This window comes from Ursus maritimus, unplaced genomic scaffold (assembly GCF_017311325.1).
Source record: "Ursus maritimus isolate PB19 unplaced genomic scaffold, ASM1731132v1 scaffold_22, whole genome shotgun sequence".
In the NCBI taxonomy this organism is placed as follows: Eukaryota; Metazoa; Chordata; class Mammalia; order Carnivora; family Ursidae; genus Ursus; species Ursus maritimus.
In genome coordinates, this window is record NW_024424675.1 from 46,979,286 (window position 1) to 47,006,163 (window position 26,878).

The window sequence follows — 26,878 nt, forward strand, 5'->3', positions numbered from 1 at the left end:
CAGCCGGAGATGCCTGCTCCGTGTACGGATTGTAGGGCCTGCTTAGCTCTCCTGTTTCCCCTGCCCTTCAAACCCCAGTGAGACAGTGGGATGCTCATTCTCACATGACCTGAAGTCACAGCCTCTCTCCCAGCACCTCAGCTTTCCTTAAGAAAAGGCCTTCTTCCCACCAAGACCCACCCAGCAGGGTGCCAATCAGCGTGAGCGCCCAGACTAGAGGAGCAGAGTCAGAGAACGGGGACCTTACCTGCCGCAGGGCACCCCCGCTTCCCCTCAGCTCTGCGAGCCCAGGGCACTCTGTCATTCTCCACCCCCTATGTCAGTCAGGGTCCCTTCTGCTGCTTGCCACCCCACGCGTCTCTGAAAAGAGGCGCGAGGAAGATGCCCTCCAGCCGCGACAGGACGGGAGCCCAGGGCACACACGGGGGTGTGTGGAAGCAGTGACTATCGAAAAGAACTTACGGCCAACACCTGCCATGCCAGGGCCGTCCTGGGTCATCACCTCATCTGCCTCCCCAAACTCATCCTGGGCAAGAGCTGCCCTGCGATGTGTTACAGATGCCGGCAGGAGCTGAGTGCCCAGAGGTAGACCAGACCCACGGCCATCACGGCTGACCACAGAGGATGCATGTCCATCTGGGGGCAGCTCTCTGCAAATACTCCATCCTGGGACAGAGCACATAGTGGCCAGGACTGTGGTGGCTCCAGGGGGGACCAGCGGCACATGATCACATGGTCGTTTCTGCTACTGCTGGAAGCCACAGGGGGTTCTCGGCTGCCCTGTAACAGGGCAAGGGGAGGCTCGCCCTCCTGTCTAAAACCAGGGGGGGCGGTGCCTGGGTGGCCCAGTCGTTGGGCCTCTGCCTTCGGCTCAGGGTGTGATCCCAGGGTCCTGGGATCAAGCCCCACATCGGACTCTCTACTCCGCTATGAGCCTGCTTCTTCCTCTCCCACTCCCCCTGCTTGTGTTCCCTCTCTCGCTGGCTGTCTCTCTGTGTCAAATAAATAAATAAAATCTTTTTTAAAAATTAAAAAATAAAAAATAAAACCAAGGGGCAGCTGGCCCTCTGGAGTGCGTTTCCTCCAACCAGTGCTGGAACCTTTCTCTGCACGAGTCCCAGGAGCTCAGAGCAACGTCCTCCCCAAAGGCCCTCCATCCCCCGTCTTTGAATCTGTGTGGTCCTGGCAGAAACACCCCATCGCCCAGGGAAGGGTGTACGTGTACGCACGCGCTCAACACACTGACCACCACCTCCATCTATCAACACTGGACTTCAAGTGAGATGAAGGTGATTTCATTCCAAGAAGTAGGTTTGGGATTCGTTTGGCCAGAAATGCTTGCCCTGGGGCACCGAGAAAGCCAGGATTCCAGAATGAATCATACGAAATTAGACAAATGCTATTGTAAAAAGCTGCCATTGGGGTAGGTCTCCTTCATGGGCCTGTTTTCCTTTCCAATCTTTACGTATTTGAAGTTTTACTTTAAAATACTTTGGAGCTGAGCAAAAGCACTTGTGTGTCTTAGGCAAGAGCCCCATGTGCCCCCAGGCTCACGTCTTGCCTTATTTGCTTTCTCTCTCTCTGTGAATACTTTTTCTGGATCATTTGAGATGATTCTCTTTGTGTATTTTCATTTTTTTTTAGTAAAAGTGAAAACCGAGTGGGTGGGGAAGGTTAGACAGTGGAGCAGTCTTCTGGCTGTGTACCAGACTCCGCCTGAGCCGCGAGCCCCATTCACCCATTCACCCTGGCCCCGTTCCCCCCGCCACCTGCCCCACTCCTCTGGGGCTCCATTGATGGCTTCCTCCTAATCCTTCTGGGTGCTATGGCCTGAATGCCTGTGTCCCCGTGAAGTTCCTGTGTTGAGAACCTCACGCCCAGGAGGACGGTGTCAGGACGCGGGTCTCTGGGGGGGGGGGGTGAGGTCGTGAGTGTGGAGCACCCGTGATGGGATCGGAGGCCTCATGAAGAAGCGGGAGGGAGCCCCCCACCCCCGCACCCGGGGAGGACACAGCCTGGGCAGAGATGGCACCCTGACCTCGGGGCTCCGGCCGGCACAGCGTGAGACAGAGCTGTGTGTGTCAGCCCTCGCTCCGCTGTCCGGGCACCAGTGCCCCAGTGGCATGGGGCCGTTCCTCGGGAGTGTTCCATCTGTGGCCCTTTACGTCCTGGTCTCAGTGTATCCACGCTCTGAGAGAGCTGTGCCCGGGGCACCGATCTCCTTCCTAACCCCCTCCCTCCCCAGCTTCCCTCAGTTGCAGCATTATTCTTCATCTTCCGGTGGGACACCTGCCGTGACCTCTGCCCGCCCTGCTGCCTTAAGGGACGCCTGCCCTCTGCTCCGCGGCAAGCCCAGGACACCTCGTTCCCTCTGGGGAGGGACTGTAAGCGGGCATAATTGCTGTGCAATTAAATCAGCATTTGATGTTGTGACCAAGCGTGAGGTGTTGTGCTTGGGCCCCTGGGGGAGGGAATTCTGTCCCCGAGCCCTTCCACAGAACCACGGGAGTGGTGCGCCAGCTCCCGCACTCCCTTCGCTCGGCTTGGGCCGCTCGCACGTCTCCCTCTGGTGAGCTGTGCACCTGCGCCCGTGACACTGTGTCCTCGAACTAGACCAGGATACAGGCTGGCAGGGGCTCTGAGCCCAGCAGGTGGGCCCTTCTGCCTCAGTGCACGTCTCCTCCGTGGTCCGTCCCACCCAGGGCTCCAGCTGACGGCCCTCAAACCCTGCCCCCACCCCCTCCCAGGGCACAGAAGCTGCACCAAAGCCAGGAGGCGGCAGAGCCTGGCTCGGGGAAAGCGCAGGGCACAGGGGGCATTCTGGAGGTCGGCATTGTCCCAGGGCTCCCGGAGATCCAAGGAGGTGGGGGCAAGTCAGAAATGCTGCAAGACACTTACCATCAGATGGCCGGCAAATGCCTTCATTTCAAAAAAACAGAGGGTGTTGGGGTTCCATGGGACAGGAGCAGGGCTGGAGTTGGCTCTGAGTCATCTTGGGGGCAGGAGGTCTTCAAGGCCGACATCCATAAAATACCAGCCTCCAGAGATCAACGGTCTGCTCCTTGTGCCCTGGGGCTGGGCCATGTCTAGCCGAGAAGCTGAGAACAAACACCTTGCCTGAGGTAGGGCTCCCTTCCCTGCACCTCTGCCCACGCTCTCCACAGCCCTCAGCGCCGACATCTGTCCTGGACAAAGGGGACCCTGCAGACTGGCCCATAGGCTCCTTCAGGGCCGTGGGAAGAGAAGGAGGGGGGCAGATTGGTCAGTCCTGCAGGGGGGACGAAATAGGAGTGCTGTCCCCAGGGACCCCCACTCTCAGGGAAGGTGAGAGAGTACAGGGTTGGCCCTCCACGGGTCAAAGCTCGGCTCCCCAGCTGGTATAGCGGACCATTTATCCAGCGTTCCTGTGCCTCAGTTTCCCACACACACAAAGGGGAGAATAATAGCCACCGGCAAAAATTAACCAGGCTTATTCTTCCTGACGGCTTGGCCCCTACAGTCACCGGTGAGGCCACTGTGCTCACAGCTGTCCTCAGGGCCTGGCTCTGATGACCAAGGGCTTGGGAGGCCACGGGTCCCCTGACAGGCAGTTGACAGGAGGCTCAGCTTCCCCAGGAAACTGGAAAATGAAACGATGCTCCAAAGCAGCTCAGCTTGGCCCCCATCCCGCCTCAAGGCCGCTTGAGAGCTGCAGGAGAGGCTGCTGGGTGGAACCCCCTCTGTGGTCCTCACGTGAAGACCCCAGGCCCTGACTCCGCAGCGCGGCGCGCGTGCGCGTGCTTGCGTGCGCGTTCATGCGTGCATACGCACCTGGGGGCGAATCTGCATTTCTGACAAGCCCATGCGAGCTGCTAGAACTTAGCCCTCTTCTGTGCGGTCTGTCGCAGAGCCCAGGGACAGGAAGTGCGCAATGCACCCCACGAGGCCCCGGTGGCTTTTCATAGCACACCGTGCACAAAGGACTTACCCATCAAGGCGGGAGGTGATGAAATCGGTTGTTGTGTGTTCTTACCTGGGGGTCCTCTGCACCCACAGAATCAGCGCCTGGGAAGCCAGGGTCTGGGGTCTGCCCTTGGCCATCACGGCCCAAGTCGTTCACTCCCCCTACAAACCCTAAGGAGCGCCAGCAGGGACAGGGCCTCCCTGTCCCTCGTTCACGGGGCTCACTTCAGTGAGAGGCAGATGGGATGCTATGGGCCTGGCAGTCTCTCTCTTTCAAGACAAATCAAGCTGCTGACCAGACAGTGAGCAGGACAAACGGGGTCATCACAGCGATTCCTCATATGCCCCGTGTGAAGAATTGGACTTTCTTTTCAAAATGCCATGACTGGCCCCCTGGCCCGGTGCCAAGGGAACAGGAAAAGCCTTCACTTGGGGCACCTGGGTGGCTCAGTCGGTTACACGTCTGCCTTTAGCTCAGGTCATGATCTCAGGGTCCTGGGATCAAGTCCCACGTCAGGCTCCCTGCTCCGCGGGGACCTTGCTTCTCCCTCTGCCTCTGCCTCTGTCTCTCTCTCTCTCTCTCTCTGTGCCTCTCATGAATAAATAAATACAATCTTTAAAAAAAAAAAAAAAAAAGCCTTCACTTGGTTCCTGACTGCAGATTTCTGAGATGTGAGTGCTGGTTTGGGTCCAAACAGTGGGTGGGAGACGCCCCCTAGAGGTGTGATGTGTGGGCTGCGAGCCACAGCTAGCACTGGATGGGAAATTTCTGCCACCATAGCTGGCGGCCACTGGGTCCCTTGGGCACCTCACACCGCTGAGGCCCCTCAGCCCAGGAACGGGGATAACGTTGCCTCCCTTGATGTCCAGATGTCAGGACAAGGCCCAAGGAGGCCCACAGTTGAGCAGGTGGACGTTAGCCAGTGGGGCCCTGCACTGGCCTCCCAACTCTGAGAGCCATGCTTTCTCTATCAGCGTATTTCTCCGGTGTCTGGGGGGTGAGCTCCACTATGTGCACCAGTGAGGAGCGGCCCACAGGGCAGTGCCAGCCAAGCTAGGGTAGGATTCCATTTCTGTCCCAGAGACTCAGAGGTGAGGACAGTGTGCCCAAGGGAAGATAGACAGACAAGGGCATGTCTGACCAAAGCCTGCCAAACTCTCCTTCGTCTGAACCCGACTCTCACAATCAAGATCCAGATGTCCCCTTGAGAGTGGAGGACAGGTGCCTTTGATAAGCGATGGTCACTACGTTCCAGAGATGACATCAGCTTCCCAGGCAAGAAACTCTACTTGAGCAGAACCCAGAGCTGGTCTTGGGAATAATTTACAGTAGCCAAACTCATACAAGACTGATGAATAAACCAGATGGCTCCTGTGTTCATTGGCCACGGGAGAGATCCCTTTCCAGGACCTAGGTGTTTCCCATCTGGGGTCCAAGACCCCCATTGCTGGGATTAAGATATTTGGGAGGCCTACTGCATCTTTTGAAGATGTGGACGACACAGGTGGCAGTGGGGGGACAAGGGGGACCATTTGGCCTCAGTGATCAAGAGAGTTGGTCAGTTGGTCACTGTCCACCTGCTGTGTGCCAGACCAGCCCTGGCCCCCTGGATCTGACTGACAGCTGGCAGGGAAGGTGGACGCTGAACAAGTTGTCACCAATGGTTTGCAATGACAAGCAGGCAGCATAAGCACCGCAGGACACTGGCTGAGCGGCAGGACAGTGAGGGACCAGATGGGATCCTCTTGTGTGGGGGTCAGGGTAAGGTCAAGGACTGAGTGAGGAACTGATCTCCAGAAGCCACCACCCATGACCCAGCTCCCTCCCCAGCCTGCCAGGCCTGCCCTGCTCTGGTCCCCCTGGACCCTCAACTGGGCTCCCCCTTGCAAGCCACCTTCTGGCACCCAAGGCCATACATGCCTCTCCTTCCGTCCCTCTGCCTGTGCCCCAGCCCTCAGCAATCAGGTCCAAGGTCACCACCCCAGGGCGCTCTCCTGACCCCCAGACACAAGGGCCACATCTCCCAGGCGTCATGGAGGGGACCCGATCGCCAGCAGCCCCCCTGGCAGAAAGGACTCAGGCCCCAGACCACTGAGCCCACTCTGATCCACCGGGCTGTCCCGGGGGTGGGGCTGACCAGAGCCCGCACCAGCCAAGGGTAGCGCTCAGCAGAGCGGCACCAACAGTTCACCTGGAAGCCTGAGCTGAGCGTGTGTCCGGGTCAGGCCCAGGCCCGGGCATGGGCACGGGAGCAGCCAGGGGACAGGGCGCCCGACCATCAGCAGTCCCCCTGAGGAACGCGCTGTTATGGATTTCATTGCACGGAGGAGGAAACTAAGGCCTAAAGACGCTCGGCACCTAGCCCGGAAGCCAGGCCAGAGTCTACACACTGCGGGAGGCGAGGAGCGTTCTCAGCGGCGGCAGCAGGGCCCCAACGCCGGTGGGCGTGGCCTGGGGACGGGGCGGGGCGCGGCCCGCGGGGCGGAACGGAGCCAGCGGCTCTGATTGGGTAATGCGTCGATTCCTCGCGGGACTTCCTCCAGGGCGCGGCCCCGCCTTGGCCCCGCCCCCGGGGAAGGCCCCGCCCCGGGATCAGGCCCCGCCTCCGCCGTGGGCCGAGTTGGGGGGCAGTAACCTCCACGGAGGCCCGTGGTCACGGTGAAGTCGGGCCGGGGCAGTGGAAGCTGCAGGGAACCCAGGCCGGGAGGCGTGGTCAGTTGCCTGCTCTTCTTCTGAAGCGCCTCAGTCCCAAGTGAGGCTGCAGTCCCACCCCGCGGAGCGCACGGCTCGGAGGGGCCGAACCCGGAGAGGCGCAGCCGGCGCCACCACCTCCCCACCGGAGCGCTTCCGCAGTCCGCGCGTGCCGACCGTGCTGCGCCGCGGGGGCCGCCCCTCAGCTGCGCCTGCGCCTGCGCCGGCGCCGCGCACGGGCCCGAGCGCGAACCCGCCGAGCGCGCGCCGGCCCCGCAAGTGCGCCTGCGCGGAGGCCGTGGCCGCGCCCGCTCCCGCTGGGGGCTCGTCGCTGGGCGCCCGGGCCATGGGGGAGGCCGAGGTGGGCGGCGGCGGCGCGCCGGGCGACAAGGGGCCGGGGGAGGCGGCCACCAGCCCAGCCGAGGAGACGGTCGTGTGGAGCCCCGAGGTGGAGGTGTGCCTCTTCCACGCCATGCTGGGCCACAAGCCCGTCGGTGAGCGGAGCGCCGCCGAGGCCGCGGACCCGCGTGGGGGCGGGGCGGGCCGGGCAACGGCCGGGGGCGCGGGGCGGGGCCTCCCACACCCGCCCACCAACCTGCACCTTCTCCTCCCTCTGCGCCCGGCCAACCCTGCGCCCACCCACCCCTCCCCGCCGACCCTGCCCCCTCCTGCACTCCTGCTGTACTCCTCCACCCTCTGTACCGGCCTTCTGTCCCCTGCTGCATTCCTCCACCTTACTATACTTTCTCTGTCCCCTCCTGAGCCCACCAACCCACCCCCCGCTGACCCTGCCCCCTCCTGCACCCCTCCTGTAGCCACCCACCCCCCAGCGACCCTGCACCCCTCCTGTACCCCTCCTGTACGCCTCCAACCTTTGTACCCTCCTGTCCCCTCCTGCACCCCTCCACCCTACTATACCCCTTCTGTCCCCTCCTGAGCCCACCCACCCACCCCCAGCGACCCTGCACCCCCCCCGTACTCCTCCACCCTCTGTACCCTCCATTTGTCCCCTCCTGCATCCCTCCACCCTGCTATACTCTTTCTGTCCCCTCCTGAGCCCACTCACCCCCCCCCGCTGACCCCGCCCTCTCCTGTACCCTCCCTCTGTTCCCTCCTTCCCCCTTCCCTATCCCTCCATTCTCTGTACCCTCCCTCTGTACCCTCCTGCACCCCTCCACCCTACTATACCCTCTCTCTGTCCCCTCCTGCATACCTCCATCCCCCAATATCCTTCCTCTGTCCCCTCCTGTGCCCACCCCTCCCACCCCCATCATTAACCCCACCCCTGCCTATAGTGTTCCACCCCTTCCCGGTCCTATATCCTCCGTTTGTATCTCCTACAACCACTCTCCTGACCCCTGCCTCCCACCTCTCTCCTCCTCTCTTACTTGCTGCCTGTGCCTCCTCCCCGGCTGACACTTTTCTCCCACAGGTGTGAACCGACACTTCCACATGATCTGTATCCGGGACAAATTCAGCCAGAACATTGGTCGGCAGGTCCCATCCAAGGTCATCTGGGACCATCTGAGCACCATGTATGACATGCAGGCGCTGGTGAGCCAGGTCCCCTCTCCCCCAGACCCAGCTCCTCCTCAGTGTTTGCCAGGCCCTGTCTTTAGGGGGCTCTTTGTCCTGTGCACGTCCCAGGGGGCAGCAGGAATTAAACAAGGGGCTCCAAGTAGTTTCACTAAAAACCCAAACTTGGTGACGGTAGCTGGCTCCCCTCACAGAACGTTCTTCACGTGGGGTGGTCAGTGAGAGTCTCTCCAGGGAGATGACCGGGAGCTGAGGCCTGTGGGAGGAGGCGGAGGCCCCAGAGTGCTCTAGGCAGGAAGGCAACAGGATCCGAGTCTGAGTCGGGTGAGTCTGGTGGCTTCTGTGAGAACCAGGCAGGCAGGGTCCCCGTCCTCACAGGACCCCCAGCTAGTTTCATCCCAAGGCAGGCAGCTTCCACTAGGTGACCGGGAAGGCCCAAAGGAACAGGGATGTTCCCACAGAGGGCCAGCAGGTGTCAGGGTCCTGTGGCAGCAGGAGATGGTGGGTCAAGATGCTAAGAGGAGGCCAGAGCCCCTGGAGAGTGGGGTGGGAGTGGGAGTTACAGGGGCGCAGAGTGGTAGGAACTTGTCCCTGGCTGACTCGGGGCCGCACCAGCCCTCCCAGCTGAGGCCTTTGTCCAGACCCAGTGCTGCCCTTGCTTCCTGTTGGCTGTGGGCAGGTCATTTGCACTTCCTTGTGATACCCTAGAGAGGGGATAAAGGTGACAGCTATGCTCTGGGGACTGACTGCTTGGCCCGCAGGAAGCGTTCTGGGGAGCAGCACAGCAAGGACCAGCAGCCGTCCTGAAGGGGCTGCTCCACAGGGGGCCTCACCCCCACACCTGTCACACTGTGGGGTCACTTGGTCCCCAGACTCCCGGGGCCCTGACTCTAGGACAGTGGAGGCCAGAAGCCAGACACAGATGTGAGGCTGGCAGGGTCCCTGTCCTGGAGGAGCTCTTGGTGCAGCCCAGGAGACAGACACTGACACCCCGCACCAGGCCCACAGAACCCTGGGGAGCTGCTGCGGGGCACCACTCGGGGTTTCGGTGCTGGACAGGCAGGCCGCTTTCTCCCCTCTCCTCCTCAGCTTCTCCCCACCTATCCCTTGTTCGGGACTAGGCCAGACGTCAAGGCTGTCACCTCCTTAGACCCCCGTGCTCCTCTGGGGCTGCTGCCGGGGTCAGGCGGGACCCTGGCAGTACGAGTCTGTGGCCCCCACCGCAGGGGGACCCACAGGCCCAGGAGCCGTGGAGTTACTGAAGCTCCAGGAGACGTTGAGCAGCATATTTGCAGGCTAGCAGCTCGCTGTAACACAGCCCCCAGGCTGCCCAGAGGAGCCGTGTCTGCTCACTCACAGTCCAGACCTTTTCTGCCAGCTCCCCTTTCCATTCCTCCGGGGGTCCTGTGTCTCCAGGGTCTCTGTCCCTTTTGGCCTGTGGGACCTGTAGGACAAGTGGACTCCAGTAAGCGCTCGGTGTCCCTGACACCACTTAGCTTTACCTGGTTTCCCAGGTGGAGGCTTGCCTCTCCCGCACCGTCTGTGCCTATGAGCACGTGCCCACAAAGACGGGACCGGAGATGCCACGGCCTTTTCTTGGGCGGCCACTGCCCTCTGAACGCACGCTGGTGGGGAGGGAGCCGCACTGGGGCAGCTATGGGGCATCCTGACCACTGCCTCCGCCACTGCCCCCGGGGGGATGCCAGGAGGTGACCCCTGCTGGAGGCTGGCACTGTAGCTTTGCCTTCTGCGGGTCTGTTAGAAAAGCCCAGCTCATAGACCACGAGCAGAAAGAACGTTCTTCAGCCGCTCACGCCCACCTCCACAGCCGTCCGAGACTGTGCGCCTTCATCCCATGCTCTTAAATTGGCTCTTAAATGTTTTTGATGACTTGCTAAAATCACATTTTTTTTTTGTTTCTATAACAAAAATTGCCGTTTTTGCCATCAGCATGAATCTGAGATTCTTCCATTCCCAAACCCAGAGAGGAACTTTGTCCTTCCAGAAGAAATCATCCACGAAGTCCGAGAAGGTGAGGCTCCGGTGGGTCGGGTCTGGTTCGGGAATGACAAGGCAGGATGTGGGCTGAGGGCAGTGGTGTCAGGGTGAAGGTCGCGAGCCCCAGGGAGGAGTGAGGGTCGCTGGCGTGGTGATTCTTGGCCCAGGTGGACTGGGGGGCGGGGGCGGGTCTGGGGAGCCTTGGGGTCTGGAGGGAACTTGTTCAAGAACAATCGGCTCTCTTTGAAAGCGGCCTGGCGGCAGCTGAGAACCACACACACAGCCGTCCCCGGCCTGAGCCGTCCGCAGCATTGGGCAGGGCCGCGTCTCCCACCGTTTTGGTAAACGTCAGCTGTCGCCCCACAGGAAAAGTGGTCATTGAAGAAGAAATGAAGGAGGAAATGAAGGAAGATGTGGACCCCCACAGCGGGGCGGACGATGGTGAGTGGGGGGCACCCCTGACCCTCCCCTGGGCCCCGCGCACAGCCCCACATCCCCAGCCTGGGTGTCTAGTCTGCTTGAGGCCAGAGCTGCCCCGTCCGCTCCCCCACCCGCTTGGGAGGGAGCCTCGTGTGGTGGCGTGGGTGGCCCACACCGCAAGCAGGCCCTGGGGTGGCCTCGGGCCGGCACCCAGTCAGGTGGACGGAAAGCGTGCACTGCGCACACAGGCCGAGCCCCACGAGGCAGGGACGGCGGGTGGGCAGGGTCCTGCGCCCTGGGGCCGCAAGGGGGCCATCCTCTGGAGGACCTGGCTCTGCAGGCCCCGCGGCAGCCCCAGCACAGAGGGCCGTGTGTGTAGATACAGGTGTCTATAACTTAGCAGGAAGACGAAATAAAATTCTGGATATTCTGTTTTCAGCCAAATGATTTTGTCTCCCAGTTTTTTCGTCTTCAGGAAGCTTGGGGAAAGCAACGGAAAAGTCCAGCAAAGACAAGAACTCCTCGGACTTGGGGTCCAAGGAAGGGGCGGACAAGCGGAAGCGCAGCCGGGTCACCGACAAAGTCCTGACGGCAAACAGCAACCCCTCCAGCCCCAGCGCTGCCAAGCGGCGCCGAACATAGTCGTGGCTCAGCCATGGCAGGGGGCCGGGGCACCGTTGTCACCTGGATGGACGCCCGCAGCCCACCGCCTGCCCTCGGGCACCTGAGGCTCCCACAGGGCCCAGTGCAACCCCCTGGGGCTCCGGGGGCCCGAGAGACCGGCTCGGGTGCGGAGAGCCGGGAGTCAGGCGTCCGGGCCCTGTCGCCCACCCCGCGCCCCCGGCCGGGCTCCACGGAGCAGAGCGCGGGGCACAGGCAGGACAGCTGGAGTGGCAGGCAGGGTGCCTGCTGTGTCCTCGAGGAGCGCCGGTCTTGCTGGGCCACTCGGTTCTTCCCGTCTGTCCGCGTGTCCATCTGTCAGCCGCTCTTCCTAAACCGGCTGCCCCCCTCGGGAGAAAGAGACTCAGGCCACCCTGCCGCACGTGCGCCGGAGAAACCGAGAACTGGATACTTTGCCTCATTCACTTGTACTGTAACGATGTATATAATTTGGTGGTATTTCACTATTTAATTTTTAAGAAGCCTATTTTACTAGTGTTTTATATGAAAAAAATACTGCAGAAGGTAACCCTGTGTTGTATTTTTCCCAAGATGCTTTGTGTTAGGGTAGCGATTGCTGAGACACTTTCCGCTCGGTTTTTATATGCCGGAAACAGAGTTTGTACGGGCTATTTTTGTATCTCCCGGTAACTTGCAGACAGACCAAATGAGCGTGTGGAGGGAGGTGCGCAGCCGGGGCGACTGAGATGCTTTCGTCTGAGCGCCAACCATTAAAGCACAGACGCAGCAGCCCAAGTCTTGTGATTTTGATGCCGAAATGAGTTCCCTTTTCTAGCAGTGCGGAGTGTTTATTTTCCCGAGGTTTATAGTGCGGCCTGTGCACTCTGTTTCGTGTTCCATCGCTACAATGTGCTTACCAACTAGAGACAGGGCCGGAGTGGAAACTCTTGAGTGTGACAAGTCCTTCAAATACAAAGTGCGGGGATGGCAAACAAGGCAGAGCTGGCGGCCGGCGGAGCTGGGACGGCCGGGGCTCGTCCTCAGGCGACGGGAGACTCGGGCTAAGTCTGTTCTCCACAGAGGAGGGTCCAGCCATCTGGGCAGAGCGAGACGGAGACGCCCTCCCTCCTGGTCAGCCGCCGCGTCCCAGGCTCTTTATCTCGACAAGTCACCTGGCAGCTGAATCCCCGTCCACCGGGCTGAGCCTCCCCCACCGCCTCGGAGCAGGAGGCCAGCCTGTGGTGCAGCCCGCCAGGCTCAGCGAGTGGCCCAGCGCCATCGGAGACTGGCCTGTGCCAAGCCCGCCATCACTTGCGGGGCCTTGGACACATCGCGGGCGCCCCTTCTCCCCAGCAGGGCCAGTCCCCTGACACAGAAAGAGCATTTCGTGTTGGGGCTGCTGAGCCTGTCAGCCCTGCGCCGGCACCAGGAGCAGAAGCTCAGCTCAGGCCGACCCACTGCCGGGGAGCTTGGGGGGCGGGCCTCCGGCACGGGACCTACCTGAGCAGGAAGCTGGTCAGGGCCCAGGATGGAGTCCAAGGCTGCCACTTCCCCACCCGGTCCTGCCACTGGCGTTTCTTCTGGGTTCTGAGAGGCAGTCCCATGAGACCTGCTGCTGTCCCAACATAGACACCATGCTCGCCCCCAGATGCCCAGACGGGACTGTCGCTGTGCTTGCCACAGAGCAGGGGACGTGCCCCACGTGTGCCCGAGGGGAAGGGGGAACAGAGGTGTGCGTTAGAGTGAGCTCAGTACCCTGCAGCCCTCCCATGATGCCTGCGAGAAGCCTGGTCCTTCGAGAGACAGAATTGGCAGGGAAATGGGGCAGACAGCTCTGCAGTCACAAATGGTGCCAACAAAGATGGAGGGGTCTTCCACAGACTTGCTGGTAAACCCCTGTCTGAAACAGTATCTTCAGGCCCCTCAGAACATGCTGGAAAAGCCTAGTACCTCGTTCGGTGAGTTAACATCTATGCGCCTAAGAGAGGTGGGGTGAGGGGCATGCCTGGTGAGCCCATCAAGACAGAGGAGCAGGTGCCGCCCCACCCCCTCAGGCGTCTTTTTGGGGCCCAGTCCCCATGCCCTTGTACCTGGGGGGCCTGCGGTCCTCGGAGGGGTGAGGCCAGCCCGAGCATCCCTGGCCTGGCCGGCTCTCACCGTCGGGGCTTTCCTGCCCTGCGGCTGATTCAGGTCAAATTCACAGGCATCTGGGGCATTGAATCTCCCTGGCGTAGGGGTCCTGTCTGTGACACGGGGGTCTCATGGGCCCTGCTCGTGTAAGTAGGAGATGTCTAAAAGAGGCCGGGAGCTGGGATGAGGTGGCCGCAGAACAAAGGGAAACCACAGTCGGTCGGTTGTGGACCTAAGCCCAGGAACCTCCACAGAGGCTCCGTGTGCGGGACACCTGGGACCGAGCACCCTCCCTGCAAGGGGGCGGGGGGGTGGCGGGGCAGGTGGGTATGGTCTCAGCACTCCCTGCTCTAGGCCAGCCCAGCCCCCCCAGGGGTGATGCCGGAGGAGAGTGGGCTCCCAAGCACGTACATCCTGAGCCATACTGAGAAGCAACGGGGTGCAGCAGGGCTCCCCTGGGGCTGAGGGTGGGGCTGGGGCTTTGGCTGCAGCTGGTCTTGCTGAGGAAAATGTTCAGGTGGGTCCAACCTGAGCACTGAGCCTGTCTGCTGACCTCCTGCGAGATCCCTCAGCGGGGAGCAAGGCCACCCGCGAGCATACCACCTACCGCTAGTGCACGGACGAGGCGCAGGAGTGCGCGTGCAGGCGTGTGTGCACGTGTGTGTGCGTGCGTGTGCATGTGTGTGCCTGTGGGCATGGCGTCCTGGGCAGCGCTGGCAGCAGGCACTGCTCTCAGCCCCCTGGCCCACCCCCTGGCCCAGCCCAGGCAGCAGGCTGTCCAGAGCTCCGAGCCCCCACGGGCATCCCCGGGCTGTGGACGGGAGGAATCTGTCTCCGGCACAAGACTGGGGCTCCAGCTTCTTCCTGCACCGGAATCTAGGCTCCAGGAGTCACACGCCCTGAGGTAAGCCCGGGGCAAAACAGTTGACAAAAGCAACTCAGGGTGTGATGGTGTGACTACTACTCGTAAAGCAGCCACGGGCAATGTCTTCAGAGCCTCTGTTGTGGGACCGTCTAGTCGGAGGCTCAGTGCCTGAGCACAGGCTGGGGCGCTGAGCAAGATGCCGCCGCACAGTGTGCACGTCTGCTTTCCGGGCAGCGCCTCTCAGAGCAGCCGAACCCTGTCCTACCACCCCCAGTACACGGACCCCTGCATCAGAAGCTCCTGGCGTCGTCCACCTGGAAGTCGTAGCCAGGGCTCCAGGGCCAGCTGTGAATCACACAACCAGGTCAGGCCTGTGTCGGCAACTTGCATTGGGCTAGCCTCGCCAGAAGCTGCCAGGTGCACGGTGGCTGCCCGCTCCCCCAGAAACCTGCCCTGGCCATCTGTGGCAGACCATTTGCAGAAATGCCCAGATGGGGGCGCCCGGGGGGGCTCAGTCGGTTAAGCATTGGACTCAGTTTTGGCTCAGGGGGTGATCTCAGGTTCCTGAGATAATAGGGCCTCGTGTTCAGTGTGGAGTCGCTTGGGTTTCTCTTTCCCTTTCCCTCTGCCTCTCACTACCCACCCCCCACGCCCGGCCGCACTCTTTCTAAAATAAATAAATCAGGAAGAAAGAGAGGGAAGGGAAGGAAAGGAAAGGAAAAAGGGAAGGGAAGGGAAAAGGGAAGGGGAGGGGAGGGGAGGGGAGGGGAGGGGAGGGAAGGGAAGGGAAGGGAAGGGAGAAAAGAGAAGAAAAGAGGAAAGAAAAGAAAAGGCAGCCTGGCCCAGATGTCCATAGCTTTGGGGCGTCCCCATCATCCTCTTAGAAAGTGAGGCAGAGTGCACGCAGGTTCAGCCAGGTGAGAGTGTACCCAGAGAATTAACGAAGATCGACAAGCCAGCAAGGAGTCGGGACCCACACCAAGAAAGGCCTTTAGTGGTGCCCACAACCAAGATTGGAAGGTTCTGGTGGGCTCTCAGCAGTCACTGGCCGCGCAGGCAGCCTGGGCCTGTTAGCTGGCTTGCAGGGCTGGGGGAGGTCAGCATCCCTGGGGGGCCGGCTGGGCTTGACCCCACAAGCCATGCTCATGGCCGGATCCACCCGAAAGCCAGACTCCGGTTTCAGCTAAGCTTTTTGAAGCAATGAAGGGCGGCAGTAGTTAGTTACAGAAGACAGATGTTGCCTGGGGCGGCCACCCCCAACGTTCATTTTGAGGGGTGGGTCACCAGCTTTGCTGGAGCTCCTGTGACCACCCGCGGATGTCAAGGCGGAGACTAAGTAAGGTCCCCGCGGTTTCTAGGAAGTCTGCCGCTGAAGTGATCCTCAGCTGTCTGAAATGTGCCACCGGCAGCCGCCCCCAGCCCTCAGAGAGGCCCCTGGGGTGCTTAACGGGGGTCACTTGTGTTGAACGGCCTCAGGGCGACCCCCAGTCGTTTCTGCGTCCTGCTGTTTGGCCCTTCGTGCGCGCCCTCCCTCCAAGTGCATGCAGCCCCTGTGCTTTCTTGTCCCTGAGAGAAGGTGGCTAAGGGGGCAGAGTTCAGGACTCGCAGCTACACCAGAAAGAGACTCTGGCCTTCTAGAAGCAAACTGCCCAGTTGTGAACCGACTATGGAGGGACACAGGGCTCCCCATCCTACTCCCCCAAGAATGATTTCTGCCTAAGTCTGGGGGGTCATGGAAGTAAACTGCCGTCCAAAGGAGCCTCTGATGAGACTGCAGCCCCAGCCTCCACCTGGAGGGAATATCCTGGGGACATCTTCTGGGGGGGGGGACACCTTCCAGGGTGTATCCTCCTGGGGGTCAGCCTTATGGAGGGACACCCTCCTGTGGGCCTCCTCCAGGGACATTCTCCAAGGGGGTGGGTAGACTTCCTCCAGGAGGGACATTCCTCTGGGAGGACTTCCTTTAGGAGGACACTCTTTGGGAAAAGGGATATTCTGGAGGAGGGGGCCTTCCAGGGGGTGGGCATCCTCCTGGCAGAGAATCTTCCAGGGGAGGCTTCCTCTGGGGGAATACTGTCCTGGGGGGCATTCTGGGGAGTGATCCTCTGGGATGAGTGTCCTCCACAGACATCCCTGCAGGGGGTTCCTCTAGAGTGGCAATACTCCAGAGGGCATCCTGGGAAGGGCATCTTCCAGGGAGGGGCATTCTCAGGGAGGAGGCCTTCGGGGGAAATTCTCTAGGGGGTGTCTGTCCAGGGCTGGGTGCTGCCGGGGGCAGGGAGGGGATATTCTGGGAGGGACTCTCCCGGGGTAAGTAAGACACTCTGAATGGACAGCCTCAAGGAGACATCCTACAGGGGGGACATTCTCGCAGGGGGAAGGGATGTTGTGGGGAGGGGGTCCTGGGGGGACATCCGGGTGGGGCGCATCCTGCGGGAGAAATCGCCGCGGGAGGGGCACCCTGGGAGGAATCTTGGCAGCGAAGGGCGCGAGCTTCCTCCGGAGGGACGTTCCCAGAGCGCGGACATCCTCGGGGCGGGCGGTGGCGACGGCCCCGCCCCGGCCCGCCCCCTGGCCCCGGCCCGCCCCCGCGCTTCCTCCCTCGCTCACTTTCGCTTCCGCCTGAGCGCGGGTCGTACCGCGGCCGGAGCATGGACGACCCGGACTGCGACTCGACCTGGGAGGGGGACGAGGAGGAGGACGGCGAGGGCCCCGGCGCGGGGGGCGACGAGGATGGCGAGGCCGGCGCCCCGGGGGACGCGGACGCGGAGGACGAGGACGAGGACGAGGAGGACGCGCGGGCGGCGCGGCCCGGAGCGCTCCAGGTGCAGCCCCGACGCGCGCTGGGGTCCCCGCGCCCCCGGGCAGGCCTGCCGAGCCGCCGGGAGGTGGGGGTGAGGCCCCGCTCCGGGGAGGCCGCTCCGCCTGGACACCCGGCCTGGGGCCCGGCGCTCCCTGCAGCTGTTGCCCTCTCCCCCGCCCACGGCCTCCTCGTGCCCCCCTCAAGACCCCCGGGCACCCTGAGATCTGCCGGGACCTGCGCCTCCCAGCTCTGGCCCAGCCCGGGGACCTTGCAGGGAGACACAGGGCCGCCCTCAGATCCGCGGCCCCAGAACGCAGTGCTGTGCCGACACTTCCTCAGGGGGATGCCCTGGGCACATTCTTAACTCCCCTCTCTGTCACCTCCCAGCCCCAGGCTCTGTCCTCCGAGGAGATCCCAGGCCTCGGTGCTGCCCCTCCACGCTTCTGCCCGCCTCTCTGCCTCTTGGCGCTGCCTGATTCTGCCCTGCAGCTGCTCGGGGAGCGCCCCGCCCCCACCTTTGCTCCGGGGGTGCAGCACCCACACTCGGGGCCCCGCCTTCCTGGAGGTGGCCTTGGAGGCTCCGTTTCTGTGACTTGTCCGAGCCAGGCCTGCACCTGGAGCGCGCTGGGGTGACCCTGCTGGCTGTCATGGGCAGCTGTCACTTGTGTGACTACGGATTACTTGTGACCAGCAGTTACTTTTGTCGCTGCTGGTTACTTGTCATTACCATGGTTACTTTTGTTGCCACCAATTTTCTCCAGTTACCACTGGTTACTTTTGTTACTAGTGTTACTCTTCCTTACCAGGGGCTGGAATTCACCCTGCCCCGGGCAGGCACGGTGGTTCCAGCTGGGGTTCCAGGTGTTACGAAGGATACGGCATGGTAGCTGTCGCTTTTGGGGGATGGTGTATTCACAGCGTGTCTGATTTCCAGGCTGCAGGGACTCTGGGTTGGATTCTCCCCCTAACAGATGAGAGCCCTGGTTTGGGGTTTATCTCTGTGTTGGGAGTGGTCGGTGAGAGGGACCCCGAGGGGCTCCTGGACCTGTCAGGAAGGCCCGAAGCCTGAGCCCATCGATGCTGTTTGGGGCAGGCGTGAGGCTCTTGGGGAAACAGGCTGGGCCGTGGTCAGGGTCACGGGCGTGGAGTGAGAGGGCAGGAGTCTGGCTCTTTTCCTGCGGCAGATGCCTACTTGGATGGAGCGAGAGGACGCTGTCCTTGCCGTGGCTTCAGGGGCACTACTCCTGAAGCAGTGCTCTGGCACCTCGGCCACCTGTGAGATGCCCACAGTCCTCCGCCGCCTGTAGCTTCTGTCCCTCCACAAGTCCTAACGGCCTCGCTTCCCCTAGCCCCCCCATAGCACTCCCCAGCTGCCCCACACTGACCCCGGCACAGCTCCTTGGTGCTCTGCCCTGGGCTGTGTCGTCTGTGCACCTGCGAGTCTGGCCCTCTTGCGCTGACCTGGGGAGGCACCTGGCTGGACCCAGGGAGGAGGAGAAAGTGAAGCTGGCGGTGGGCGGGGCCAGCTTCTGCTGAGTTTTGGTTTCTCCGCTGGCCCTTGGCTGGTAGGCGAGAACATTACCAGCTTGCCCTGGTCTATAAATTGGGCAGAGAGGCACCCCCCGATCCTCGCTGGAGCTCAGAACCATTTGGAGCATCTGGGGAGTGGGGATGGAGTCAGAGCCAGGGGACACGGTGGTAGGCCTGGCCTCCTGACTCCCCTTCCAGTGTTCTTTTGCTCCTTCCAGGATCCTGGGACCCAGGTATTTCCCTGGCTTGAGCTGTCCCGTCTTGTCATGCCCAGGAGCATTATCTGCCGGGGCCCTTTCTCCTCCCCAGCTTCTGTGAGACCTCAAGCCCGGCACAGCCTTCCTCATGCCTCCCACGCTATGACAGGATGGGTCAAGCCGCATTTACCTAGCGTCCTAGTTGCCAGTTACCTTCCATCCTTCCCAGGACCCTGGGATGCTTGGCCTGCGGAGAGGGGGGCTGTAGGTGTTGGGGGGCAGCGAGGAGCTTCTGCATCTTGCCGAGAAGGATCCCCCATAGGACGGGAGGCCGGGAGACGCAGGGTCTGGTCCAGGAGCGTTGGGCTTGGGCAGACACAGGACTGGCTCCCTGGGCCTCGGTCATTCATCTCTTTGTCAGACAAGTGTTTGGGGCCCCTCCCAGGGCTGTGGGCTGTGAGGCTGCTGCCTTTGGGGACACAAGCCTGGTGACAACTTAGAGCACAGTGCAAAGAGGAAGCAGTGGAGTAGGTCCCCGGGGGGAAGTCCTAAGCCTGGGGTCCAAGTGGAAGTAACCAGCGAGTATGGGAGTAGGAAGTAAATGTAGAGCTGGGGGGAGGGTGCTGCCCCCCAAGAATGTGCTGGTCAGCCTGGGCGTCCTGAGAGCTGGGGCGGGCAGCAGGGGCCCAGCAGGCGGCGGCCTCGATCCAATCCCTCCCATCCCCTTTGGTTTTGCTGATAGCTGACCCAGGTCCTTGCTGCCCTTACTGTGATGGGGGCTCACTAGGGGTGGGGCCTGCCTGCCTGTGGGTCTCCCGTGGGGCTCTCATCCCCTCTCCTCTCTTCCCAGGCCAGGATGCTGGGGTCCCGAAACTGGCGAGCCATGCGGGACACACGCAGGTACCGGCACCATTACCCGGTAGGTAGCAGCTGCCGGGGGTGCCCTCCCACCTTGGCAGCCCGGCCGGGTCGGAGTCCTCCCACCCTCCACCCGGAGAAGCCGTCCAGACAGCGTGTCCCGTCAGCCCTGCTCTCAGACCAGGTCCCCTGTCCCGCCTTGATGGCTGCTCCTTCCCCTTATCGCCGGGTGACAGGCGCAGCGGGCCGGCTGTCCAAGCTCAGCGCCCTGACCTTTAAAACACGGGGCCAGCATCAGCCAGTAGGCCCATCCACACAAGGTCGCACGTGCGGGGGCCCGTGCTGGTGGCATTCCTGTTGCCCTCGTCCCTGCCCTCTGCACCCTGGTCTCAGGCAGCCCCCGGGCTGCCTCGGGGTGGGGTGGGGGGCAGATGATGGGGACCTGCCAGCCCTGGTCCACACTCGCGAGGAGGGGAAGGTGGCAGTCAGAGGGAGTAGCTGTCCTCACCTGCGGGGTGAGGGGCCCAGGCTGGGTACGGGGGTCCTCACAAGCCCTCAGCATCTCAGAGGTTTGTGCGCCCAAGAGCAGACGCCCCCTCCCCCAGGAATGTTCTAGTGTGAGGGGCCCTTGGAAGCAGCCTATTTCTGGAGATGCTCCGACAGGCACCTTTCTCTGGCTCTTCAGGATTTGATAGAACGGGATGGCAACGGGGACATGCCAAACCTGAGTTTCTACAGGAACGAGATCCGGTTCCTGCCCAACGGTGCGCGCTTGCTGGGCTGCCTGCGGCTCTGTCCCGTCCGTCTCCCCTCCACCTGACTGCTTCTGCCCTCTGGACCCGGCTGGTCGGCCCGGGTTTTCAGCTAGCCCCGCGGCACCCCCTTCAGGCCGCTGAGGGGACCCCCCGGGCCCCAACCTGCAGCGTGTTTTCTGTGAAGGGCCAGGCAGGGAATATGGGTGGCTTCGTGGGCACCCCTCCGCTCCCCTGCCTTAGCGGGAAAGCCGCATATGTAAGCGAACAAGGAAGTATCATTGTGACGTTTTCAAATGGTTGGAAAAAACAAGGTGCAATATTATTTTGTGCAGTGAAAGTTACGTGAACTTCAGTTATCAGTGTCCGTGAGGGGGACCCTGTTGGGACTCACCCGTTCACGCACACTTCGTCTGCGGCTGCCTTCCCCCCACAGCGAGGCACAGGACATGTGGCCGCAAACGCTCACTGTCTGGCCCTTTGCAGAAACAGCAGCCGCCCCCCCGGGACCCAGGCTGTGGGAGGTCAGGTTCCAGCCGGCAGGCTGTGGTTTGGAGGGGCTGGTGAGGCCACCTTTCTGCAAAGACAGGTGTGGGTCTGGAACCCCCATGTCCTTCTCCCGAGGGGCTTCTGGGGCCTTCCCACCCAGCAAGCCCAGTGTGGTCTTCTCACCCAGGTCTGCCCTCGGTCGGTCGGCGGTGGAGGTCCCATGTCCAGACTGCAAAGAAATCAAGGGCTTTGGTTGGGGGGTTATGGTCACATGAGACGTATACAAGCTTCTGAGCCCCAAGGTCCTCAAGAAAGGAGGGGGAGGGGAGGGGGCGGGCTTCCAGCAGCTCCTCACTGACTTGTCGCCGTGGGGCCCCCAGGCTGTTTCATTGAAGACATTCTTCAGAACTGGAGGGAAGAGTATGACCTCCTGGAAGAGAATCACTCCTACATCCAGTGGTGAGTGGTAGGGCCGGGGGGGTGGGGGGGCTTACAGAGCAGGGGCCCCTATCTCTCCAGATGCTGGCTTTGCGCTCTCTGCTGTCCTGCGTCTGTGGGTTCGGCAGCTGTGCAGGGCCTCTGAGGCTGGGAGCTGAGCGCTGGCGTGGAGGACAGGAAGAGCAGCACGCAGGCTGGCTTGCCTGGGGGGTACCCGGTGCCAAGAGGCCGTGTGGCCCTGCAGAGCCCCTCGGACGCTCAGGGTGGCCGGGTTCTAACTGTAGTCTGAGGTGATCCTTGCCGGCGTGGCTGCCTGGGGACCCTTGACATTCCCCCCAAACACAGTGTGCGTTTGAAGATGGCATGTTGGGGGCCTCTCCTGGGCACAGAGCATTGTGGGGAATAGCTCTGCAGCATTCATGACAAGAGAAAAAGAACGTAAGAATAAAGAGCCTGGGTGGCTCGGTCGGTTGAGCGTCTGACTCCTGGTTTTGGCTTAGGTCGCGATCTCAGGGTCGTGAGATCGAGCCCCACATCGGGCTCTGTGCTCAGCAGGCAGTCGGCTTGAAGACTCTCTCCCTCTGCCTCTGCCCCTTCCTCTGCACGCTCGTGCTCCCTTCTCTCTCTAAAAATAAATAAATCTTAAAACGAATAAAGAGGAGAGTCTGGAACACCCTGCTGAGCGCCCGTCCTGAGCCTCCCGTGGCTGCATGTGCCCCTCCCCTGTGCCCTGGTCCAGAACAGCCCCCCTTGACTTTCCTGCCCTCGCCCCCTGCCTCTGACTCGAGACAGCCCACAACACAGGTTCATCCAGCCAGGCCCTCCTGGAGTTGAGGTTTGAACCCCGAGAGGCTGGTGAGCGCGTGCCCCGTGCCTGGGAGCCCGTGTTTGCCGCGGATGGGGGACCCGTGCCGTGTCCTCTCCCACAGGCTCTTCCCTCTGCGCGAACCTGGAGTGAACTGGCACGCCAAGCCCCTCACGCTCCGGGAGGTTGAGGTGAGCGGTACAGGCTGGAAAGCTGTCCCTGCCCTGGGAGCCTCTTCCCTCCAAACAGTCCTTGCCTCTGTCCCCTGGTGCTCCCCACGGGCTTCGAGAGAAATCTGATTTTCTTCGGTAGTTTGCCTCAAGTCGGGGAGCCCAGGGCCAGGGCTGTGAGCAGAGTCATGGTGACCGGGGCTTCTTCACACCTGGTTTGCGCTGGGACAGGACACTTGGAGGGATGCGAGGGTCTGGGGAGCCGAGGAGACTGTGTTTCCTGCCATATGCTCAGCCCTGGGAGCCCCCTGAGCTGTCCCCGGGGGCTGGCAGAATTCCTCTGGGGATTAAAGCAGATGCCTCAGGCCCCAGTGAGACCTCGTAGCAGCTAGAAGAAGAGTTACTTTACGAATTCTTCTCTGGACTCCTGCCCTCTGTCACTTCACCCAGAAGTCTGAGTCCAGGCTGCTAGATGAACCCGGGGCTGAGGGAGGTGTCAGCCAGCCCGATGTGCTGGTGATGGCCCCTGAGCTCTCCACTGGCCTCGGGGGCTGTGTTCCAGGCATTTAAAAGCTCCGAGGAGGTGAGGGAGCGGTTTGTCCAGGCCTACGAGCTCATGCTGGGGTTCTATGGGATCCAGCTGGAGGACCGAGACACCGGGCAGGTGTGCCGAGCCCAGAACTACCAGAAGCGCTTCCAGAACCTCAACTGGTAAGGAGTGGCCCTCACCCCACCCCCAGTGAGGAGGATGGGGGCTGTGCTAGGTTTCAGGCAGGTGTGGGGGAGCACTTGGGGGAGGAGGGACTCCAGGGGTGCTCGAGCAAGTGACTAAGGCTCTAAGCACCCTCTTTGTTTACAGGGTGGGGTGTGAGAACCCAAAGAAAGTCCTACCAGTCAGTCTCACGAGCTGTGCCCCAGCATCCACCTGGGCGTGGGTCAGGCTGCCCACAGCTCAGTCAGCTTTGCAGGCACAGGGCCCCTCACCCTGTTGAGAAGCACTGGGTGGGGAGGAAGCGCAGGGGGTGAATCAGCCCTGCACGTGGGTAACAGGCGCCTGTGCGAGGCCCTGTGCTCTAGAGGGTCCCCTCCAGCTCTCTGCTGGCCCTGCCACGGCTGGGGTCGGGGAGGGGGTGCCACGGGGACGGCACCCTTCTAGAAGATACATCACAGCCTCCTCCCGCACCATCTGGGCCCACAGGCCACTTTCCCCGGGGCTGGGGGTGAGAGGGCGGGGCGGAGGCTGCAGGGGGGCCAGCCGGGAGGAGGAGGGCGGTCGTGCCACCGCCAGCGCCCCCCCGCTTGCCCCCGTCGCAGGCACAGCCACAACAACCTCCGCATCACGCGCATCCTCAAGTCCCTGGGCGAGCTGGGCCTGGAGCACTACCAGGCGCCGCTTGCGCGCTTCTTCCTGGAGGAGACGCTGGTGCGCCGGGAGCTGCCGGCCGTGCGCCAGAGCGCGCTGGACTACTTCGTGTTTACTGTGCGCTGCCCGCGCCAGCGCCGCCAGCTGCTGCGCTTCGCCTGGGAGCACTTCCGGCCGCGGCGCAAGTTCGTCTGGGGGCCCCACGACAAGCTGCGCCGGCGGCGGCCGCCCCTGCCCGCCCGCCCCGCGCCGGCCGAGGGCGAGGGGAGCCCCGGGGACCCCCTCCTCCAGGCCGGCGCCTCGGGACAGACCTGCGGGCCGGGCGGGGCCGGGGGTCCCCCGCCGCCGCCGGGCGCTCTGGCGAGGGACCAGGGAGGGGAGGCGTGGGGCTGCGGGGAGGAGGAGCGGGAGCCCCCGAGCCCCAAGGAGAGCAAGAAGAGGAAACTGGAGGCCAACCGGCGGGAGCAGGCCCCCGGGGAGCTGGGCGCCCAGAGCGCCTCTGACGTGGAGAAAATCGCTCTGAACCTGGAGGGCTGCGCCCTCAGCCAGGGCAGCCTCGGTGGGGGGTCCCAGGAATTGGGCAGCCAGGCCCCCGGGGAGGCCGAGCCGCCCTGCCCCCAGCCCCCGGGGGCCAAGGTGGCCGAGGAGGTGAGGAAGAGAAGGAAGGTGGACCAGGACCAGGAGGACGGTGCCTTGGTGGGTGGTGATGGTGGGGACGGTGGGACCAAGAGGCCAGCCTCCGCCCCGCACGGTGCTGCCACGGGGTGCCCTGAGGCCAGAGAGGGTGAGAATGGGGTGGAGGAAGCAGAAGGCTGGGCAGGGCTGGAGCAGGCTGTCCCTGGGACCCCAGCCACCGCAAAACCGTGGGTAGATAAGGAAGCTGAGGTGGGGCTGTAGGCCAAACCCAGAAAGCCTTAAGGGAAGCCAGTACCCGTGGGCATCCTGGCCCGGCCACAGGTCTGGGGAGCCCCGTTGCCAGCTGTTCTCAGCACCATGCAGTACTGGCCTCTCTCCCTGGTGGGCACTGCAGTGGCCACCGCAGCTGCTGGAAGGCGGGGGGCTTCAGAATCCTTACCTCCAGCTCACGCCCCGCCTCCCTCCTCTGTGCCCCGCCCCCTGCCCATCTTTGTAAATTGGCCCTAAGCGTCTGGGGGTGGGAGTGGGGGTTCATTTTCTTAGTCTGGTGCGAGGCCTTTTCTGAATAAACTGATTTGACTTTGAGCGTTCGGGCGTGGCCAGGGGCCCTGTGGGTGACCAGGGTCCGGGAAAGGGGCTGGTTTCACGAGCGGTGCTGCCCGATGGGCTTCCTCCCCTTGGGTGCGAAGTGGCCTAGCCCCGCTGCAGGACCACCTGGCCAGTGTAAGCACCTGTGGAAACAGCAGACTGCAGTCCCCTGGACACAGGCGTCTGTCCCAGCACCCTGACCACATGGCCTCCTGGGGCCTGTCGAGCTGGGCACTTGGTCCAGTGGCTGCCTTTTGTCACTGGTTTAGGAGTAAGCCTGGGACACGTGCACGTCCCCTCAGGTGGGCCGAGTGGGAGGAGCCGCGGTTTGGAAGTGCCCTGGGTCTAGACAGGGCCTTTGCCTACCCCGATCTGGGGTGCAGTGTTGTGCCCCAAGGCCGGCTCCCCTGGCCATCCCTGTGGCTCTGTCCCCTTGTCCCTACCCTGGCAGCCACGGCAACCCTCCACACCTCAACCCCCTTGACCCCTCCAACCTGGCATGGGCGGAGTGCACCTCCCTGTCCTCCAGGCACGGTGGGCTCTCAGCTGGGCTTTCCCCCCTGGGCCAGGACCCCCCCCCCACTGTGCACGCGCGCGTGTGTGTACACACGCACACTGGAATTTCCGCTCAGCACCAACAGCGCGAGGGCACTGCGGAGGGCTGCCTACTTGCCTTGGGACGAATGAAGTGACGAAGGTCACAGCTCTTGGGGGGGGGTGGGAGGGGAGGGGAGGAGCCCACCTCACTCTGAGAGTTCCTGGCTGTGATTTGAGCTCCGTTCTTGGGAAAAGCGTTGATGGTTAGCTCCTGTCCCGGCGGGAGGGGTGGACAGACAGGAAATCATTTTGGGGGAGGGCAAGCCCCTGAGTTAATGTTCCCCAGTGCTGGAGTTGGGGCGGGGTACGTCCTATGCTGCTGACTCTCCACCCCCACCCCCACCCCCCATCTGCTGGAGGGATAGGACCCCCAGTGCCTGAACTCCAGTTTGACTCAGTGATGGGGTTTCTACCACAGAGGGGAAACTAAGGCACCAAGATGAGAGTGGGGCATCCAACACTGAGTCTTCAGCAGGGTCCCGCTGAACCCCTAGTGGTGAGACTCCTCAGTCTAGACCATTACAGAGCACAGGTTCAAAGGAGAAGCTTGAACCCTGGAGTGCGAGGGAAATCCCATTGGAGCAACGCTGGGGGAGGGTGCCTGTCCCCAGCAGTGGGGACCTAGGGGACTGGAGGGCAGTGCTGGCCCACCTGATCCCCAGACTTCGGGGAGAGTGATGGTCTGAAACAGGTGGATGGTGCTTTGGTTTTGCCTGGAGGTACCAGGTGTGAGGTCGGCCCTGGCTTCCTCCAGCTCTAGCCGCTGGGGCTGAGCTTCGAGGCAGGGCCGGCTCTGCAGGGGGAGGGGCCGTGTGGAGCCAGGGACATGTTTGCCATGAAGGGTGGAGCCAGTTTCAGGCACCAGGTCACTCCCTTGACCCAGGTGAAGGCCAGCTGGGCTTCCTCTGAGCCTGGCTCCTGGGAGGGCAGGTGGGGTGCTGGGGCCAGGCAGGAAGGACTGAGGGGGGATTGGTGGGGAAGAAAAGTCTTGCTCCCCAGGTGGTGGGCTTGTGGGTGGGGGTGGAATGGCTGGCCTGTCTGTGGATGTCCTGGGATGACTCGAACTCTGCTGGAGGACAAGAGCTTTTGAGCTTGGCCTTTCTGGATAGAATTCGCATACACCTTCCCATCTGAGGGAGTGGCCAGGCCAGTCTACCCCGTGGTGAGCTGAGGCTCTCGGCTGAGTCAGTTTGCTTCCCCACTCTACCCCTTTCATGTTGCACCCACTGGTCCCCTGTGAACACACGGCACCACAGAAGTCCTGAGTTCCCAGCCGCAGAAATGACGTTCATATCCAGACAGGTCCAAAGGGCGTTTGGTCAGTCACAGATCAATTGAACTCTGTATTGCACTCTTTCCCCACCTCTCACAGTTGTACTTGACTAGAGACAGAAAAAAGAAGAAAGAAAGAAAGAAAGAAAGAAAGAAAGAAAGAAAGAAAGAAAGAA

At 62.2% G+C, this 26,878-nt stretch overlaps 2 protein-coding genes and 1 long non-coding RNA gene across 5 annotated transcripts; 2 read left to right on the forward strand and 1 right to left on the reverse strand.

Annotated features, from left to right (window-relative positions):
* Positions 1-2,906: 2,906 nt before the first annotated feature.
* LOC103660546 lies at positions 2,907-6,380 on the reverse strand. Of its 3 annotated transcripts, XR_567813.2 has the most exons (3): positions 6,135-6,380; positions 4,013-4,044; positions 2,907-3,098 (listed from the first exon to the last, which is right to left on the reverse strand). It is a non-coding gene; the product is annotated as an uncharacterized LOC103660546 (long non-coding RNA). The 3 variants fall into 3 exon arrangements; XR_005836867.1 differs by lacking the exon at positions 4,013-4,044; XR_005836868.1 differs by lacking the exon at positions 6,135-6,380 and having other exon boundaries at positions 3,968-4,435.
* A 585-nt stretch (positions 6,381-6,965) lies between these two features.
* Positions 6,966-11,998, forward strand: LOC103660574 (MRG domain binding protein). The gene is made up of 5 exons (XM_040638569.1): positions 6,966-7,128; positions 8,067-8,188; positions 10,121-10,202; positions 10,535-10,609; positions 11,049-11,998. The coding sequence occupies exons 1-5, from the start codon at positions 6,981-6,983 to the stop codon at positions 11,228-11,230; spliced, it is 609 nt and encodes a 202-aa protein (XP_040494503.1). The 5' UTR covers positions 6,966-6,980; the 3' UTR covers positions 11,231-11,998.
* Positions 11,999-16,818: 4,820 nt separating this feature from the next.
* Positions 16,819-24,830, forward strand: OGFR (opioid growth factor receptor). The gene is made up of 7 exons (XM_040638570.1): positions 16,819-17,029; positions 19,585-19,653; positions 20,278-20,356; positions 21,214-21,292; positions 22,201-22,267; positions 22,809-22,957; positions 23,561-24,830. Exons 1-7 carry the CDS (start codon positions 16,856-16,858, stop codon positions 24,504-24,506), a joined length of 1,563 nt encoding a protein of 520 aa, XP_040494504.1. The 5' UTR covers positions 16,819-16,855; the 3' UTR covers positions 24,507-24,830.
* Positions 24,831-26,878: the final 2,048 nt, after the last annotated feature.

Coding starts and splice junctions, on each gene's coding strand:
- LOC103660574 (XM_040638569.1), top strand. CDS start 6,981: ATGGGGGAGGCCGAGGTGGGCGGCGGCGGCGCGCCGGGCGACAAGGGG. Junction 10,203..10,534: donor CATCCACGAAGTCCGAGAAG/GTGAGGCTCCGG, acceptor GTCGCCCCACAG/GAAAAGTGGTCATTGAAGAA. Junction 10,610..11,048: donor CCACAGCGGGGCGGACGATG/GTGAGTGGGGGG, acceptor TTTGTCTCCCAG/TTTTTTCGTCTTCAGGAAGC.
- OGFR (XM_040638570.1), top strand. CDS start 16,856: ATGGACGACCCGGACTGCGACTCGACCTGGGAGGGGGACGAGGAGGAG. Junction 21,293..22,200: donor AATCACTCCTACATCCAGTG/GTGAGTGGTAGG, acceptor CCTCTCCCACAG/GCTCTTCCCTCTGCGCGAAC. Junction 22,268..22,808: donor TCACGCTCCGGGAGGTTGAG/GTGAGCGGTACA, acceptor GCTGTGTTCCAG/GCATTTAAAAGCTCCGAGGA.